The sequence below is a fragment of the Lithobates pipiens genome, unplaced genomic scaffold, assembly GCF_037356315.1.
Source record: "Lithobates pipiens isolate NorthernLeopardFrog02 unplaced genomic scaffold, aLitPip1_a1.2 Scaffold_8, whole genome shotgun sequence".
Classification (NCBI taxonomy): Eukaryota; Metazoa; Chordata; class Amphibia; order Anura; family Ranidae; genus Lithobates; species Lithobates pipiens.
Window position 1 is genome coordinate 480861825 of NW_027507903.1, and position 19328 is coordinate 480881152.

Consider the following 19328-nt stretch of genomic DNA (forward strand, 5'->3'; position numbering starts at 1 on the left):
ATCATAATTTAATCTCCACCATATTAATTTTCGTTTTTTTTAAATGTAACTAAAAACCTTATTTTCCCGTTCCATACTCCAAAAGAGGTCCCTTTAAATATTACTTTCTCGCAGTATCTATAAAGAAAAGCCTCCACCTCCTGCTGGGAGATGAAAGGATTATACATATGGACTGTAACCAGCTTTGCTTGGTGCTGAAACAATGGGATAACTTTAATACCATCCAAGGCTGGATCTTCCATGCTACCCCTATACAAGGAGTAGTCTCACAGGCACTGTTACTTTCCAGCGTAACATCCACTGTGTCCCTTGAAAAAAAATCCTGTAGGCAAAATTAATCTTTCAAAGAAATGTTTATTATTGGTCCAAAAATATGGTTATAAAGAAAGCGTAAGTCCTTTTCACCGCGAAATTCTGGAGCAATCATCAAATCGGATCATATGCTTCATACCAAAAAATTCAGAGGAAGAATCCTGCCGGTTCTCCCCTGCGCCACTTCCTCCTCCTCTTCTTCTCCTTGAAAACTCAATTTCCGCCATCCAAAAGTCGTAGCTAGCTATAAAATAGCTCAATCAGTACCCGCCAGCTCTCCGGCTTTCCCGGCCAAGTATCTATCCAAACCATATGTGCTCTACCCCAATAGCTGCAATGGACATGTCCAGAGGCCAAGGACACAGTACTGGGTCTTCGAGATAGCCTTAGACCCCTTTCACACCAGGGCGTTTTGCAGGAGCTATAGTGTTAGAAATAGCGCCTGCAATCCGCCCTAAAAAAGCTGCACCATTGTCTGTAGTGTGAAAGCCCGAGGGCTTTCACACTACAGCGGTGCGCTGGCAGGACGTCAGGGAAAAGTCCTGCCAGCAGCTTATTTGGAGCAGTGAAGGAGCGATGTGTTTACCGCTCCTCCACCGCTGCTCCCCATTGAAATCAATGGGGCAACGCTGTAATACCGCCAGCAAAATGCTGCTATTGCGGTGTATTACTGTCGGTTTTAACCCTTTCTCGGCCGCTAGCGGGGGTAAAAGCGCCCCGCTAGCGGCTGAAATGCGCCGCAAATCCGGCGGTAAAAATAGCAGCGTTTTACCGCCGACGCTATGGGCGGTGTGGTGTGAAAGGGGTCTAAAGGTAGATATGATAAGCTGGTAACAGTGTAGCTAAGAGATTGGCTCAGGGAGAGAGCACAAGAAGTTATTAGCTCACAACCGGGAGGACTCAGAAATACCAACAGTGTGTAGTGGAGCAAGTATCGGTCAAAAGTGATAGCGTCTGTTTGGAGGAACAGAATGTGGCTCGAATCCAAACCGGAGGTTTTTAAAGGCAATAGCAAGCCCTAAGCTTTCCCTTGTCATCCAGAACCTCTCCCTACCACACGCCAAAACCTGGGGAAATCATTCATATTGATTATGAATCTTCAATTATTCACAGCAGGCAACGGCCATTGCTACAGTACTGTGGGCATCTGCGTGTATTTGTTTCCTGGATTTGGTGCAGGTGGCTTCCCCGAATTCACCTCCAAATCTTGCGCCTGTATAGTCAGGACACAGTGCGGCACACTGAGTTGATTGTAGGTTGCCATAGCAATAGCGGCGTCAGCAGAAGTTCCAGCCCCATTGTTATGACAGCCTCTCAATCAACACAACCAAGATTTCATTATTAGGCTTCTTGAAGACTTCTGGGATAGATGACACCGATATCCCAGGAGTCAATGGGAATCTCCTAATGACGTCATCGCCTAGGTGGCTGGGACAAGAAGTCCCACCCGGAGATATTAAAAAAGGTATCTAGAAATAGAAAAAACAAAAACAAATATCCATTTAGCACTGTACACGGGGGGGAGGAGGCATTGAGAACATAGGAACTTGAAAAAAAAGGGTGGAACTCCACTTTAAAAAGACTCTACTGACCCAAGATGGCCGTCAAAGGTCACCTAGAGGCAGCGCAGCCAACCGGAACACTGTCTCCAGGAAACCACAAAGAAACCCGAGTTCCCCCTGACTTCCTCTCCAAGCTGTGATGCCGCTCCGGTCAGGCTCCACCTACAGTGGAGGAAGCAGACTGCCCCTGCCTACATGCTGTTCTTAGCTTCTAAAAAGTTCACATCACTCTGCCGCAAGAGCCCTCATCCTTGATGTAAGCAGTGTGCTCCTCCTTGGGAGTTATGCAAATATCAAAACGCCTTGATAGGTGGAATTTAGTCTGGAGGAGAGGGTGTTCCTAGGAGGGTGCATTTGCATACATTCCTAGGTAACTCCCACGTGTGATTCTGTGCATCCCTGAATGAAAGAACTAGAATCCAATAAAGTAAATGGGTGGGCAAGGTACAGTCAAGCTGAGGAGGAAAGCACTAAATCAGGAGCCTCCAAACTTCCTAAACAAAGGGCCAGTTTACTGTGCTCCAGAGATCAGGTGGGCCGGACTGTAGCTATTGGGAGTAGAAATTGTCCTGGCACAAGTGGGGATAAACAATGCCCTATTGTTGATGTCAGTAGCAGTAATATTGCCCCATCGTTGATGTCAGTAGCAGTAATATTGCCCCATTGTTGGTGTCAGTAGAAGGAAAAGTGCCCCAAGGGCTGGATAAAGGCAAGCAAAGGGCCACATCCGGCCCCTGGGCCACAGTTTGGAGACCACTTTTTTGATTGAAAATGTATACTTTATTTTTCAAGAAAATATACAAAAAACAAAATACTTTTAACAGGGTACATTCCACACTGTGCTGCGACGCAGCGCATAAAATACACTACATAACAATACAGTTCCAAACATACAAATAAATTACATTCATTCTGCGGTATGATGCCTGATGTGTTGTGCAGAGTAATAATACCCCGAAACATCACATCATGCATGACGCCGCATTACCCTGAAAGCATTACCAAAAACCATTACCAAATACATGTCAAGTCATACAGTCTTAGTCAAAATCAGAATGGCATTTCAATGAGCAACAGGTGTGATGGGGGGGGGTTGGAGAAGGTGGGGAGGGGGGGGGAGAAAGAGTTCACAGGCCCGAAGCTTTATTGAACTGCCAAAAAGGGTACATAGTGGTGGGGGAGGGGGGGGGGAAGGGGAAATCTTCAGACCTCCTCTTCCTCCTTGTTGTCCATCAGGTGATAGTCTCTGAGCAGACTGTGAGTCAGTCTGCGGCAGTCCTGGATGGACATCCTCTCCCTCTGGTGGATGAGGCGCTTTCTGGCGCACCAAACAGCGTCCTTAAAACAACACAGCACCCGCCAGGCACTATCAATGTCCTCTTGTGAGTGAGTCCCACAAAAGAGTCCGTTTAACACACCAAAGTGTGTTATAGCAGTCTGTGGAACAAAGTCTTTGAGATCAGGTTCCAGAGCCCTCAACAGGCCCTGTGCAAAGGGACACTCCCAGAAAACATGCAGAGCAGTTTCCTCCTGGATGATGCAAAAGGGGCAGTGTCTGTATCTGCACAGGTTTCTGGCATGCATGAATGTCCTGAGTGGCAACCCCCCTTGGATTGCCATCCATGCCAGATCTTTGTGCCTGTTGGTAAGTCTCTTTGAAGAAACATTCCTCCAGACCACTTTACAAGTGGCTGAAGGGAGGCCTGGAACAGTCTCAACAATGTCCGATGCTCTGATCAACTTGTGGATAGTTTTTGGCTTCCACAAGTCGGGCTTCACTCCATGTAGCCCCTGCTCCTTAATAAACTTGAAAGTATCCAAGTAATACCAAGGAGTGTCCCAGTTGTAGGGGATGGAGCTGTCCCATTTGTCCCATCCAAGGGACCTCCAGAGAGGCAGGAGGAAAAAACGGGACATGGAGTTACCGCCAGAGTCTACAGTTCTGTCCACCAAAGTTCTGCGGATGCAGTTACAGGCAAAGAAGACCCTCAGTAGAGTGGCGATGTCGGGCACGCCCTTACCGCCCTTGAGGGGTTCCTTGAACATAACCGCCCGCTTTACTCTGTCCATTTTGGAGCTCCAGATGAAGTGAAACACTGCCCTGGTGATGGCCTTGCAGGTGTTAACCCGGGGGGGCCAGGCCTGGGCGAGGTACTGCAACACAGGGAGAATATCGCTGCGGAGTACCAGTGTTTTACCTTCGATGGTGAGTTCTCGGAGGCTCCAAAGTCCAAACTTCTGTTGCATCTTTGCCAGTCGTTCTTCCCAGGACTTCAGGGCTGCGCCCTCTGCTCCAAACCAGACCCCAAGGATTTTGATGAAGTCTGCTTTGACGCTGAAGGGCATAGGTGCAGAAGAAGGCAGGAACCACTTTCCGAAGAGCATGACTTCCGACTTCCCGCAGTTGACTTTTGCCCCTGAAGCTTGGCCGAAGTCCTCACACGTCTGGGCGAGTGTGTCGATGGAGTGCCGGTCGGCACAGAACACCGTCACATCATCCATGTAGAGCGAGCACTTGACCTCCCGTCTGTCTGGTCCTGGTGCGGTGATCCCTCTGATCTCTGGGTTCCGTCTGATGCTTCGGGCGAAGAGCTCTATACAACAGACAAAAAGCAGAGGTGAGAGAGGGCAGCCTTGTCTGACCCCAGACAACACTGGAAAGGGGTCAGTTTTCCAACCGTTCACCAACACCACACTACAAATTTCATTGTACATTACATTTACATATGAACAGAACATTTCCCCAAGACCAAACCTGCGCAGAGCGCTGCACATAAACTCATGGGAGACACGGTCAAAGGCCTTCTCCTGGTCAAGGCTGACCAGGGCCGCGTGCACACGGCGGCCATGAATGTACTGGACCGTGTCCCGGACAAGCGCGAGGCTGTCCGCAATCCTGCGACCAGGAATGCCACAAGTCTGATCCGGGTGGATGATCTGTCCGATGACAGATTTCAGCCTGTTGGCCAAAACCTTGGCGAGGATTTTGTAGTCCACGTTCAGAAGAGAGATCGGACGCCAGTTTTTCAGGTCCGACCTCTCCCCCTTGCGCTTATACAAAATCGTGATCATCCCCTCCCTTAGGGTCGGAGGCATTCTGCCCTCCACCACCATCTCCTCGTACAGCTCGAGCAGGTCCGGGCCTACGAGATCCCACAGCGTTACATAAAGTTCAACTGGGAGACCATCGCAGCCCGGGGTCCTGCCTTGCCTAAAGGATTTAGCGGCAGAGTGCAGCTCCTCCAACACCAAGGGGGCGTTGACGTCCGACGAACCTGCAGGATCAATTTGGTTAGAGATACCTGACAGGAACCTGTCGGCTGCCTGTGAATCTGTTGTTTTCGGGGAGTAGAGGTTGGTGTAGTAGTCGCTGACCACTTGCATCACAGCCTCCTTTCCCTTCTGGAGTGTTCCGGTCTCGTCACGCAGCTCAGACAAGGGTGTGTGTCCTGAGTGGAGTTTCCTGAAAAAGAAAGAATTACACTTCTCACCTTTCTCAAGGTTCTCCACCTTGGCACGGAAGACAATGTGCCTGGATTCTTCCTCAAAGTGCCCTTTCAGGCTCTTCTTGGTGTCCTCCAGGTCCTGCCTAACGTCCCAGCCACAGTGGTGAAGGTCCTGCAGGGACTGCAACTGACGTTGCAGTCTCCTGAGTTCCTTCTTCCTGGCACACACTTGCTGTCGTCCCCTTGCCTGAAAGAAGCTGCGTAGCTTGACCTTCACAAACTCCCACCAGTCACTTACCCTTCCGAAGAATCGCTTTTCCTCCTTCCAGGTGGCATAGGCCTCCCGGAGTTCCCCCATCAGTTCCTCATTTTCCAGCAGGGTGCTATTCAGCTTCCAGGAGCCTGGTCCGCGGGCAAAGCCCTCGCCCAGGTCACCCCGAAAGTGAATAGCCCTGTGGTCAGAGAAAAAGCAGGGGATCATGGAGAAATCGCGATGCTTGACTGCTCTTGAAGTGAGCACGAAGTCGATCCTGGAACGCACTGATCCATCGGGACGGCACCATGAGTAGTTCACGGTACCTCTCCCTATGGATCCCACGGCGTCCTGCAGGGAAGCCTCCGAGATCATCTCCTTGAGCAGCCTGGAAGTAGCATCGAGTTTTGCGTACATGCTGGAGCTGCGCCCATCCTCCTCTATCGGGCAGTTAAAATCACCGCCGATTACTACTGCCCTGGTGGTGACGAGTTGGGTCCGCAGGGTCTGGAAAAGTTCCAGCCGCTCATTCTTATCTGGGGGGGCGTACACGTTGATGAGCCTAATTGGCTCTCCCACCCATGAGCCGTCTATGACCAGAAGACGGCCACAGACTAGCTCATGGATGGAGTCAACCGCGAAGCGCCCACCCCTGACAAGAATGGCTACACCTGCAGACTTACAATCGCCACCCCCGGACCAGTAGGAGGGACCGAGGGTCCACTGGGAGGTCAGATGAGTGTACCTCCTCAGAGGAGGAAGTGCGCACTCCTGGAGCATGTAGACATCACTCTGCTGTGTGGCGAGAAATGTCAGTGCCGCTTGCCTTCTAGATGTATCCTTGATACTCCTCACATTAATGGAAAAGATTGAGATCTCTGCCATAATGAAAAAGGGGTATGAGGTCTAGTCGGCAAGGGACCGAACTTACCTCCCCGGAGGGGGGTCTTCCGCTGCCTCTTCTGCTTGTCCTGTGTTTTCGGACAGGCCGAGCTCCTGCAGGACAGCATCCATCATTTTCTGGGTGATGGGGACGTGGATGTCGGAGGGGAAGTCAGGCTCAGGGATGGCCATGACCTCCTCCTCCCCCTTCACGTCCTCATCCTCCTCCCCCGCTGACTCGAGGTCCTCCACTATTGGCTCTGGTCCCTCGCTTTCGCGCCGGTCGCCAGTGGGCCTTTTAGTGGAGGAAGCGGGTTCCTCTGCTGTTGGACTACTAGGCTTCCGTTTCCGGCTTCCTGAGAGTCCACTGGTGGGGGTGGAAGGGAGGGTGGGGAAGTCCTCCAGGGAGGACAGGTCCGGGGTGGGTGGGGGGAGGGTGGGGAGGGTATCCTCCAGCACCGGGGTGGCGGGTGGGGGGGTGCTGGAGGTTGGGGCCGGGGTCCGGGCTGGGGCCTGGACAGGGGTGGGGGTAGGGGTGTGCTTACCCGTGGTCTTCTGTGGCTCTTTTTCCCTTTCCGGTGGCTTCTTCCTGGTGCTGGAGGATGGTTTGCCCTGGATCAGGGCACCAGCATAGGACCGGGACCGCTGGGGGCAGTGTTTAAACACGTGCTCAGCCGCTCCGCAGAGGTTGCAGGCTTTGGACCTCGGACAATCCTTGGTCTCGTGGCCTGCAACCCTACAGAACCTGCAAGCAGGTTCTTTGCAGTCCTTCCCCATGTGTCCGGTGTTGCTACACCTGTTGCAGGTGAAGGGTATACCGGGGTAGAAAAGGATGCCTGCGGAGTTGCCCAGGGAGAAGCACGGCTGCAGGTGCAGGATGTCCCCCGAAGGGTCCTTCCTGAACTTGCAGAGTACTGACCACTTACCTATCCAGAAGCCGTTGGCATCGAGGATTCGGACGGGGTCCTTCACCACGGTGCAGAACCTCTGGAGGTAAGTGGCTATATCCTTACCTGAGGTATGGGGGTTCCTCATGGCCACCGTCACCCACTTCTCGTCCCGTGTTATGGGGCAGTTCGCAGCGAACTTACGGAAGGGGGATTCAGGACCACTCGCCTTGACCATATCCCAGTATCTTCTGCAGGCCTGGAAAGACACAAAAGTTACAAAAAAAGTACCTCTTGTGAAGGCCTGCACTGAAAGCGTTTCCGCTTTGCTGAACCCCTGCTCCAGGATCATCTTCTTGCCGAAGATCTCCGGGGTCATGTCGGGGACCCTTCCGTCCACCTCCTTCAGTTGCAGCACGACCGTCTGCTTCATCCAGGACTCCAAGGTAGGGGGCCCGTCTGCAGGGGGGGAAGGCTTGGCTGGTCCCGGCTGGCTGGTGCTGGCCGGGGTGGAGGTGGGGGTTGAGGCAGCAACATCCCCGGGGACCGCGGCGGAAGTGGCTGGAGCGGGGTTCTTCTTGCTTTTGCTGGTCTTTCTCTCGCTCCTCCCCATCGTCTCGGAGAGAGAGAAGTCGCTTCAGGTGTTCTTTCGGCGGCTTCCTTCTGGATTCCTCGACGTCTTCGCTCTGAAGCCTTTATAAAGGCTCTTGCATCTACTGCCCGAAGGTAGTAATGCGGAGGGGGGGAGGAGGGAAGACCGCAATCTCGTTCCTTGTGGGGGCTAAGCCTCTGGCCCAATAGCAGCAAGTAGGTGAAGCTGAATTTAATCAACGATCCTACAAGGCCGAGCAGAGGGTATCCCACAAGGACCTAATGGCTTGGATAGATACAAGTGGTTCTCAACGTCCTAGCTGTGAAGCAGAGACACCCCTAAGGGCTATAGTCGATACTACACTTGATCTTAGCCAAAAGGCCGAGAAGCGATCAGTTTGGAGACCACTGCACTAGATGATGCTAGATGTCCTCCAGCCAGGAAATTAGGTGGGCTTTATCTGACTTGCAGCAGCTTCTAAGGCACATGGTGAGAAGCTCAGAGTGTGCAATGAAATCAGAGTAAGCAGTTTCAATACAGAAGAGGAACCCGTACAACTGTGCTGAACTTTAGGCTGGAGTTCAGATTTAGACCCCATACACTCTTTGCGTAGCGGGACTCTTACATTACTGCTGGTGATTTTGTTCCAAACTAATTTTGTGTGGGCGATTTTCACTCTATTCTGTGTGTCAAGCACAGGGCAGACCATTACATTCAATGGGCAGCCCTATGTGCATTTGGGGCCCAAAAGAAGCTCCTGCTCCTTTTTGGGCAACAAGCTTTACAAATTTTTTTAAAGTCAAGTTTTGCCAATGTTGGGGTACTATTCCTCCCACTGACACCAATTTGCAGCTTGATTCTATCACATGACAATTGCGGCAAAATTACACTGTGTGTAGAGTGTCATGTAGAATGAATGGCACCCAAAGGCACATGGCACGTTTTGCACAGACTGCCACGCGATTTGGAATTGCAGGCAGAATTGCAGCGATTCCAAATCTCCAAGTGTGAATGGGGCCTTAAACTTATGAGCTTAACAAACAGATATAGCAAAATGCTTTTAATGGTATATTAAATGGGCCAAAAGGGAGCAAATATGAGAAGTTGATTGTTAGGGTTTATGTACACTTCAATCAATCAGATGTTTGTGGTTGAAAAAGGGAAGTAAAAGGGGAACCAGAAGTCACATTAAAGGAAATATACAACATATTTCCAGAGAGTCACATTATAAGTTATTATTGTAATATTTAAATGATATATAAAGGGTTAGTTCACCTTTTCAAAAAGGAAAAAGTGAACTAGTACCATATACCCGGTGACCCTGCCAATCCCCCCTGGTCCCCACTGTGCTTATTTGTACTTACCTTTGGTAATGCTGAGCAATCAGTGCCCACACAGCCGGTCCAGTGATTATACAGTCATGTAAATCCTGGTACTTGTGCCATTCTTGCTGTGTTCACACATTTCTGACACAGATTAGCCTCTTCTAAAGCCTCTCACCAAGTGGCTTGCCACAAAGTTAAAATTCGGTAGTCTGATCACTGGGGGAGGACTGAGTAAATGCTTCCTCCTGCCTGCAGCAAACTGATGACATCATCTCAGTATAGGTAAAGTCAATGACTGGAGCCCCGTCATAGCTTTTATATGATGAAAAGTGGAGCTTTTCTGTAAAATTATACTGTTGCTGTGTTTTGTGACAGCCATGAAATGTATTCATACTGATAAGTACACTTATATGTACAACTGACAAGGCTGAAATGTGTTAACGTCTGCTGTACGATCATTGTATTGTTTATGGAGAACTAATAAATGTGAAGATATTTAAGACCATGTATGGAGTTGCAGATCGTCTTCTTCTATAACTGTGTTTTTTTTAGCTGTGCGACTACTAATCCTGCACCCAACAGCTCTAGAGCAGGGGTCTACAAACTTTCTAAACAAGTGACAGTTTACTGTCCTCCTGACTTTGGGGGGGGGGGAGGGGGAAGATGTTGGTGTCAGTGGGAGGAATAGTACCCCAACATTGGTATCAGTAGGAGGAATAGTGCCCCATTATTGGTGTCAGTGGGAGCAATAATACCCAATCATTGGTTGTGGGAGGATTAGTACCCCATCATTGGTGTCAGTAGGAGGAATAATACCTCATCGTTAGTGTCAGTAGGAAGAATAGTGCCCCATCATTGGTGTCAGTAAAAAGAATAGTGCCCCATCATTGGTGTCAGTAGGAAGAGTAGTGCCCTATAGTTGATTTCAGTGGGAGCAATAATACACAATCATTGGTTCTGGAAGGATTAGTACCCCACCATTGGTGTCAGTAGGGAGAGTTGTGCCCCATCATTAGTGTCAATAGGAAGAATAGTGCCCCATCATTGGTGTCAGTAGGAAGAATAGTGCCCCCTCATTAGTGTCAGTAGGAAGAATAGTGCCCCATCATTGGTGTCAGTAGGAAGAATAGTGCCCCATCATTGGTGTCAGTAGGAAGAATAGTGCCCCATCATTGGTGTCAGTAGGAAGAATAGTGCCCCATCATTGGTGTCAGTAGGAAGAATAGTGCCCCGTCATTGGTGTCAGTAGGAAGAATAGTGCCCCATCATTGGTGTCAGTAGGAAGAGTAGTGCCCCATAGTTGATTTCAGTGGGTGGAATAATGCCCCCAGGGCCAGATAAAGGTGAGCAAAGGGCCGCATCTGGCCCCTGGGCCACAGTTTGGAGACCACTACACTAGAGGATTTCTTTATACCATTGGGTTGTAGCACCTTATTTTTACTTTATGGACTATATTTGTACAGTATATATAGGTACAACCATCAATATCAATGAGCAAGGTGCACGGTTTATTGTTTTAAAGAAAGGTTGAATGATTTTCTTACATGAACATTTCCTTTTGCATTTTTGAATTAAATTACAGTCTTAAATTTAAAAAAAAAACGTGTTTTATACGCATGTACGTTCTGGGATTATGTAACCATTGTGGAAGTTATTGAAGATTCTCCGTGCCCTCATATTTTTTTCCAAAGGAAGATTAGGTGTCTCCGGGGGGGGGGGGGGGGGGGTGCAGCAGAAGGGAAGGGCGCCGCAGGCTCCATCTCCATCACCGTGGTAACCGTGACGAGCTGCGAGATGATCACGCAGGACCACAGACGGAAGATGGAGGGGAGGAGAGGGGAGCTGATGCGACTCTGATTCAGAGAAAGGGGGTCCCTGGAGGATTATCTTGTGTACATGGCAGACAAAACATGAATTTGCGCCGTGTACGCACTTGACAGCCAGCAGAAAGCGGCGACAGATGAGTGGGTGGTTTTTGCAGACAGAAGGCAATGCGACATCTCAGAGGTAAGACGTAATAATAAGATGAAGCTATTAAAGTGCATGTACAGCCAAGACCTTTCATTTTCTTTAGTTCTGGGTGAAATGTGGAAAGGCTAAGAACCCCTGTCGTGTTTTCATTGCTATCTGTGCCGCTGCTGGGGAGCACCACCTTATTTGTTTGCCCTGGTGACCACTGTCACTGCAAAAGTGATGGGAAATCCAAAGTTTCCGATGTGGTCACCTGTTCTGGTGACAACTGATGTGGCTGTGAAGAGATGTTTTCTCACTTCTTCTTGTGTCGCTGGGTCAGAAAATGAAGGGAAATCTCCCTGATTAGGCAGAGAAAAAAATGTTCAAAAACTGACAAGGGCCTCAACCATTTCTTACTGCATCCAAAACAAAAAATCCTTTTGGCTTTATTTTTTTTTAGATTACAGCAGAAGTTCAGCCAAAAATTACAAGATGAAATAAAAAAAACTGCTTTTGTAGCAATAGTCACCTTCAATTCAGAGATTTCCTGCATTGCACTATTTCTGCCACTAGATGCCCTCAGTCCGATGGACAGCATTATTCAACTCACTTCCCCTGAGCCTGGATTGTCCTGGACTATGACTGGACAGTGAAAGGAGCAGCAATGAGCTAATTCTTCCTGCCGGCTGCCACTCTGCTCTCTCCTTCTGTTAGCATACTTTTTTGTTAGAAGATAAATCGATTGGCCCCTTGTGCTGCTTCTTCTTCTCGGGCTGCATTCAAACCCAAGCATTTCATGAACATGTGCTTTTGTGTGCATTCACAAAACACGTGGAAAACATGTGTAGCGCGTGTGTAGGAGACTGCAAATATACTAGAAGACTTGATCAGAGACTGCAGACAAACTACAGGAGATGGTCAGAGACTGCAGACTGTGACATACTACAATTCATGGTCAGAGACTGAAAACTACAGGAGATGGTCAGAGACTGCAGACTACAGGAGATGGTCAGAGACTGCAGATTGTGACATACTACAATTCATGGTTAGAGACTGCAAACTACAGGAGATGATCAGAGACTGCAGACTGTGATATACTACAATTCATGGTCAGAGACTGAAAACTACAGGAGATGGTCAGAGACTGCAAACTACAGGAGATGGTCAGAGATTGCAGACTGTGACATACTACAATTCATGGTCAGAGACTGCAAACTACACGAGATGGTCAAAGACTCCAAACATACTAGAAGAGAAGGTCAGAGACTGCAGGCAAACTGCAAGTTACATAGTTACATAGTTAGTCAGGTTGAAAAAAGACCATCCAGTTCAACCACAAAAAAATATATACATATATATATATATATATATATATATATATATATATATAAAATAAATATCATACTAGCCCACCATATACCCAATTCTATACCCACAGTTGATCCAGAGGAAGGCAAAAAACACCAGCAGAGCATGATCCAATTTGCTAAAGCAGGGGAAAAAATTCCTTCCTGATCCCCCGAGAGGCAATCGGATTTTCCCCGGATCAACCTTACCTATAAATGTTAGTACCCAGTTATATTATGCACACTTAAGAAATAATCCAGGCCTTTCTTAAAGAAATCCACTGAGCTGGCCATAACCACCTCTGCAGGGAGTCTATTCCACATTTTCACAGCTCTTACTGTGAAGAAACCTTTCCGTATTTGGAGATGAAATCTCTTTTCCTCTAGACATAAAGAGCGCCCCCCTTGTCCTCTTTGTTGACTGTAAAGTGAATAACTTGACACCAAATTCCCTATATGGACCCCTTATATATTTGTACATGTTGATCATATCCCCCCCTTAATCTCCTCTTATCAAGAGTGAATAAATTCAGTTCCTCTAATCTTTCCTCATAGCTGAGTTCCTCCATGCCTCTTATCAGTTTGGTTGCCCTTCTCTGCACTTTCTCCAGTTCCCCAATATCCTTTTTGAGAACTGGTGCCCAAAACTGAACTGCATATTCCAGATGAGGTCTTATTAATGATTTCAACAGGGGCAAAATGATATCTTTCTCTCTGGAGTCCATACCTCTCTTAATACAGGAAAGGACTTTGCTTGCTTTGGAAACCGCAGCTTGGCATTGCATGCTATTATTGAGCTTATGATCTACCAAAACCCCCATATCCTTCTCCACTATGGATTCCCCCAGTTGTACTCCCCCTAGCATGTATGATGCATGCATATTCTTAGCCCCCAAGTGCATAACTTTACATTTCTCAACATTAAATCTCATCTGCCACATAGTCACCCAATCAGACAGAACATTGAGGTCGGCTTGGATATTGGAGACATCCTGTAAGGACGTTATTCCACTGCATAGCTTGGTGTCATCTGCAAACACGGAAATGTTACTTTTGATCCCAGACCCAATATCATTTATAAAGATATTAAAAAGTAAGGGTCCCAGCACTGAACCTTGGGGTACACCACTGATAACCTTAAACCATTCAGAGTAAGAATCATGAACCACTACTCTCTGAATTCTGTCTTTTAGCCAGTTTTCTATCTATTTACAAACTGATATTTCCAAACCTGTAGACTTTACCTTACACAAGTTAAGTTACCCTAGTTAGGTCTGCACAACCACCAAGAACTGATGCTGAATCCATGCTGGTTTATGTAAGCTGGGAGTCTGGGTCTTAAGTGGACACAGCACTGATATCTGCAAAACATTTTTTCAGGTGGTGCACCACTTTCTGAGCGCACTATACTTGTGAGTGTGATATATTGTTTTAATAAAGTTTATAGTGTTTTTTTTTCAGTATTACACTATCCAAAACTCAGACATGAAATATGAACAAAGCATATCCCTCTATAGTGTGTACTTGTCTCAATTCAGAGCACTAAGTATCACTTTTGACTGCTGCTTCATTCCTCTGCTATCAGCATGAATCACTTCTGAAAAGTTTTCCATACACCAAGAGAAAAAAGGTCCAGGAGATTTACAGTATTGGCTCTGTTCCTGTGTGCTGTGGGGAAGGGGTGTCCTTTCCCTCCAATCAGCTGTCAGAGCTTTCCTCACAGCTTTGCAGAGTGTAACTTCAGCTCTCTGCCCCCATTTTTCTGAACTCTCAGACAAGCTTTAAAATTCAGCACTTTGAATGGCTATAGAGGAGAGAAGACTACAGATAAACAGGTACAATTTTTTTTAGCAGGATTAGTTTAATTTCTGTGTATCACCTGAGGATAGTCACTTCACTGGGTATATGGAAGTTTTTACAGCCACTTTAACCAAATTATTAAGCCATAAAATAGCTGATGTCATAACTGATGACATATGCAGCACAATAGAAGCAAGGTGGCAGCTTCCTTGGCTGTAAAGAATAGGAGGGTTTAGTTCCGCTTTAAATTTGGTGGCTGCATTCATATTCTTTTTTTTTTAGACGCCCTATGTGTCATAGGCATGTAGAAGAATTTATAATAAAATGGCCACCACAACTCTTTAGAATATTTTAGCTGGACATGTCTGATCCAGGATAAAATATGTACTTCCCATGAGGCCCCAGCAACTTCTCTTTCTTCCATTCTACATAAGCTAGGCTGTCATTCACCATAATGACTGACATATGGAGGCCACAGACACAAAATCTCCCATTGCAAGGAACTGAGGCAAATACTATAACTGTTCATGTTTAATGATTGCAACAGTGTTTTATTGAAAACATTTTTATATGAAATGTATGGACTGTGCCAACCTTACAAGGACATTATTTATATTCTTCACCATTGTTATGAATTAGCGTGCTTTAACACCCCTCTCATTCCAACCAACCAGTCCGCACTAATTGTGATACACCTTTTACAACATGTTTATTGTGTCAAATATCTGCATGAATTCAGATCAAAAAGTGCAAATGTGCTAAATAACACCAATACATTTACAAACACTTAATGCAATAATAAATGAATAAATAATAATAAATTATGAAATTAATAATTATAAATAATAAATAATCCTTCTATGTGAAAACCCAATTCATAAATTGTAGATTAAATCAAAAATAACTTGGTCTTATTAGACCACGTTTTTTGATTTAATTTACAATTTCTGAATTGGATTTTCACATATAAGGATTATTTATTAGTATTAATTAATTTATTATTAATTAAGTGTTTGTAAATTTATTGGTGGTATTTAGCACATTTTTTGATCTGAATTCATGCAGACATTTGACACAATAAGCATGTTGTAAAAGGTGTTTTACAATGCAGACTGATTGGTTGGATTGAGAAGGGGTGTTAAAGCACGTTAATTCATAACAGTGGCGAAGAATATAATTAAATGTCCTTGTAAGGTTGGCGCAGTCCATACATTTCATATAAAAACAATTTATAACCCATCTAAAGGGGTTATTTTGACTGCAGCAGACCCAATCAACATAATACATCTGTGCGCCGGTATCTCTTTTATTGAAAACAGTATGTGGATTTTCCAGTAGACATCCTTAGGGGCCATGCATAATATTCAGTGTATGTAATGCTACAGGAAATTACCAGAGACTGCTGACAAATGGTATACCGCAAGGGACAGTCAGAGACCAGGGACTTGCTAAGGGAGATTGTCAGAGGCTGCGGACAATAAACAGGAGACAGTTACAGAGTGCAGACATAGTAGAAGAGATGATCAGAGACTGCAGACATACTACAGGAGATGGTCAGAGACTACAGACATATTAGAAGAGATGATCAGAAACTGCAGACAAACTACAGGAGATGGTCAGACACTGCAAACATACTACAGGAGATGGTCAGACACTGCAAACATACTACAGGAGATGGTCAGAGACTGCAAACATACTACAGCAGATGGTTAGAGACTTCAGACATACTAGAAGAGATGATCAGAGCCTGCAGACAAACTTCAAAACATGGTCAGAGACTACAAACATACTACAGGAGATGGTTAGAGACTGCAGATATACTACAGGAGATGGTTAAAGACTGCAAAAAATACTACAAGAGATGATCAGAGACTGCAAACATACTAGAATAGATGGTCAGAGACTGCAGACAAATGACAAGTTACCCCAGTTACGTCTGCACAACCACCAGGAAGTGAGGCTGAATCCATGCTGGTTTATGTAAGCTGGGAGTCTGAGCCTAAGGCTGGGTTCACACTATGTGCGGTGCAGCTCGCAGCAGGGGTTCCGGTGCATCCCCGTTCACTGTTTCAGGATCAAATTAGCTCATAAGTTTTGCCGGAATTTGGACGTGAAACAGAGCCATAGACTCTCAGGACCCTTCTGCAGTGCGATCTGCTGTCGCCCCGGAGATGTGTGAACGGGCTCCATTGAGAGCCAGTCACTCTCTCCTGTCAGCCGCATCCAATTCGCATAATTGTGAACCCAGCCTTAAGAAGACATAGCACCAATATCTTCAAAATGTTTTTTAAGGTGGTGCACTACTTTCTGAGTGCACTATACTTTTGAGTGTGATAGCAGTGGTGCCTTGGAGGTGGTGCCTTGGAGTGAACCTGTTAAAGGGGAATGCACATCTGACCTATTTTTATTCAAATAGGTCCATACAGTAAAGTGAGAGCGGGTTTGAATGGTGGTGGGACCCTCTGCACTTTATTCATTATAAAGGATGTGCATCTAGTTGTCCACACGTTTAAGGGACTGCATCATTGGACATTTTTAATTTTGTTTAATACTAAGCTATATGTCATTTCACTCATCTTATGGTTTTGATGTTTATATATGTTGTGACGGTTCATTTATATGCTGATCATATATAAAAAATGCTAGCAATTTTTTTTCTTTATAGTTAGAAATTTGCCACATATTTTTATGCATTTTAATGCAACGGTTGTTGATATGCGATACATCATTGTGTTGCGTGACACTTTTTCTTTTTGACATTTTTGAGGGTGTGTGAATACACATGACAGTGTAAGAAGCAACCTTCTATGTTGAAAATAATTTTTTTTTTTTGTTGTTGAATTGAATGTATTCTTTCTTGAGAAGAGGAGATTTGGGGGGGGGGGGGGGATATGCTCTACATGTATAAATAAAAAGGTGTATCATATAGTCAAGTTGGTGTTGAATTATTCACTTTAACCTCTTCCATACCAGGCATTTATGCACCTTCCTGCCCAGACCAATGTTCAGCTTTCTGCGCTATTACATTTTGAATGACAATTGCGCGGTCATGCGATCCTGTACCCAAATGAAATTTTTATCATTTTTTTCTCACAAATAGGGCTTTCTTTTGGTAGTATTTGATCACCTCTGGGGTTTTTATTTTTTGTACTACAAATAAAAAAATACTTTTTTAATACGTATGTTTTCTCCTTCACTGATGGGCATTGATGAGGCTGCACTAACGGTCACTGATGATGCAGTACTGATTGGCACGGATGAGGTGGCACTTATATGAAGCACTGATAGGCAGCACTGATAAGCAGCACTGATGGGCACTGATAGGTGGCACTGGAGGGCACGTATAGGCATCACTGATGAGCACTGGTGGGCACTGATGGGCGGCACTGATAGAAGGCACTAATAGGCAGCACTGATCATTAAGGCACTATTGCGGCGTATTGCGGGCAGTTTTAACCCTTTTTCGGCCGCTAACAGGGGTAAAAGCACCCCGCTTGCGGCCAAAATGCGTGCAAATCCGACAGTAAAACACCACTAAAAATAGCAGCATTATACCGCTGACCCTATGGGCACGGCAGTGTGAAGGCCGTCTTAAGGTGGTTCTGCCCAGCTCAGTAGATTGGTTTAAAAAAAGCCCTGGATTCTTTCCTAAATGTACATAATATAACTGGGTACTAATATTTATATGTAAATTTGATCCAGGAAATCGGAAAATATATTTTTTCCCCTACTGGAGCAAATTGGATCATGCTTTACTGGGTTTTTGCCTTATGCTGGATCAACTGTGGGTATAGGATTGTGTATATACAACTGTACATTCCCCCCCGCCTCCCTTTTATTGGTTGAAATAGATGGACGTGTGTCTTTTTCAAGCAGACTATGTAACTATGTTCATTTTATATTATCACAGGTAGTTTAGCACTTAGAGTGGATTAGGCAGAGGATATACTTTGACTATTTTTTCTATCTCAGGAGACTGAGGAAATGCTTCCGCATTTTTTCTGACCGATTTTGTCTTGCATACACAAGATCATACAAAGTTGTCAGAAAATCCGATCGTTCAGAACGGGGTGACGTAGAACACATATGACGGGACTATAAAGAGGGCAGTAGCCAATAGCTTTTGTCTTGTAATTTTTTCTGAGCATGCAAGGCACTTTGTCCGTCAGAATTATCTACACACGATCGGAATTTAAACGATCAGATTTTGTTGTCGGAAAAATTTTAGATCCTGCTCTCAAACTTTGTGTGCTGGAAATTCCGATGGAAAAAGTCAGATGGAGCCCACACATGAGCGGATTTTCCGACAACAAGATCCAATCGCACATTTTCCCTCGGAAAGTCCGACTGTGTGTACTGGGCATTACACTCGATGAAAGAAAATGGTTGGGTTTGTAACTGAAGAAGCTCTGACCTATTAAAGATAAACTCAATTTGTATGTTTTTTTCTGGGATTGTCCGCTGCAACCACCATGACATGGCCAGAAGGTTGAGTTTGATTAGTCACAAAAGAAGGAGACAGAGATCTTTTTGTTTGTTGTTGTGCACTGTATGCTTCCATCACAATAAAGGACAAGGGCGAGGACAATGGAGAGCTTGTCTTGCGCCACTGATCACATCTGCAGTCCCTCTAAAGCCAGTCAGTGCTGGAGGATGGAAGTCAGAGATAGACTCATGCTACATTGTATAAAACAGCCGACTCTATGTCCAGAAATACATGAGAATAGCCACAGCCACATGAGGGCGCCCCCTGTGGCCAGTTATATAACTGCATGCATATAAGAGACAAAAAAGTACAGTAGGTGTATGTGGATAAAAAGAGATGGACTTTTGCTGAGAACAACATGGCGCTGACTGTGGTGTAGCTCTTATGTAAAAAGTGTGTAGAAGGATTTCCAGTGATAGTAACCACAATTATGTCAGACAGATCATGGATGCCCAATAAGGAATGATGCCACACTTAGTTAATA

General features: G+C 45.8%; 3 protein-coding genes and 1 pseudogene across 3 annotated transcripts in view; 1 reads left to right on the forward strand and 3 right to left on the reverse strand.

The window, feature by feature from the left end:
• Nucleotides 1–1613: 1613 nt before the first annotated feature.
• On the reverse strand, nt 1614–7955 carry LOC143962233 (uncharacterized). Its single transcript, XM_077471563.1, has 3 exons — nt 7634–7955; nt 4062–4468; nt 1614–1781 (listed from the first exon to the last, which is right to left on the reverse strand). The coding sequence occupies exons 1-3, from the start codon at nt 7953–7955 to the stop codon at nt 1614–1616; spliced, it is 897 nt and encodes a 298-aa protein (XP_077327689.1).
• LOC143964361 (uncharacterized) lies at nt 6501–7625 on the reverse strand (the record flags this gene model as incomplete). Its single annotated transcript, XM_077474079.1, has 2 exons — nt 6501–6811; nt 7001–7625. Coding segments are annotated over 2 exons (936 nt in total), but the record flags the coding sequence as incomplete, so codon positions are not given.
• A 220-nt stretch (nt 7956–8175) lies between the features above and the next one.
• Nucleotides 8176–8327, reverse strand: LOC143964694 (U2 spliceosomal RNA; annotated as a pseudogene).
• Nucleotides 8328–11051: 2724 nt separating this feature from the next.
• Nucleotides 11052–19328, forward strand: part of MICAL3 (microtubule associated monooxygenase, calponin and LIM domain containing 3) — a 299572-nt gene continuing 291295 nt past the window's right edge. The window contains exon 1 of the mRNA XM_077468826.1: nt 11052–11266. The gene's annotated coding sequence lies outside the window, so the exon portion shown is untranslated. The remainder of the gene's footprint in view (nt 11267–19328) is intronic.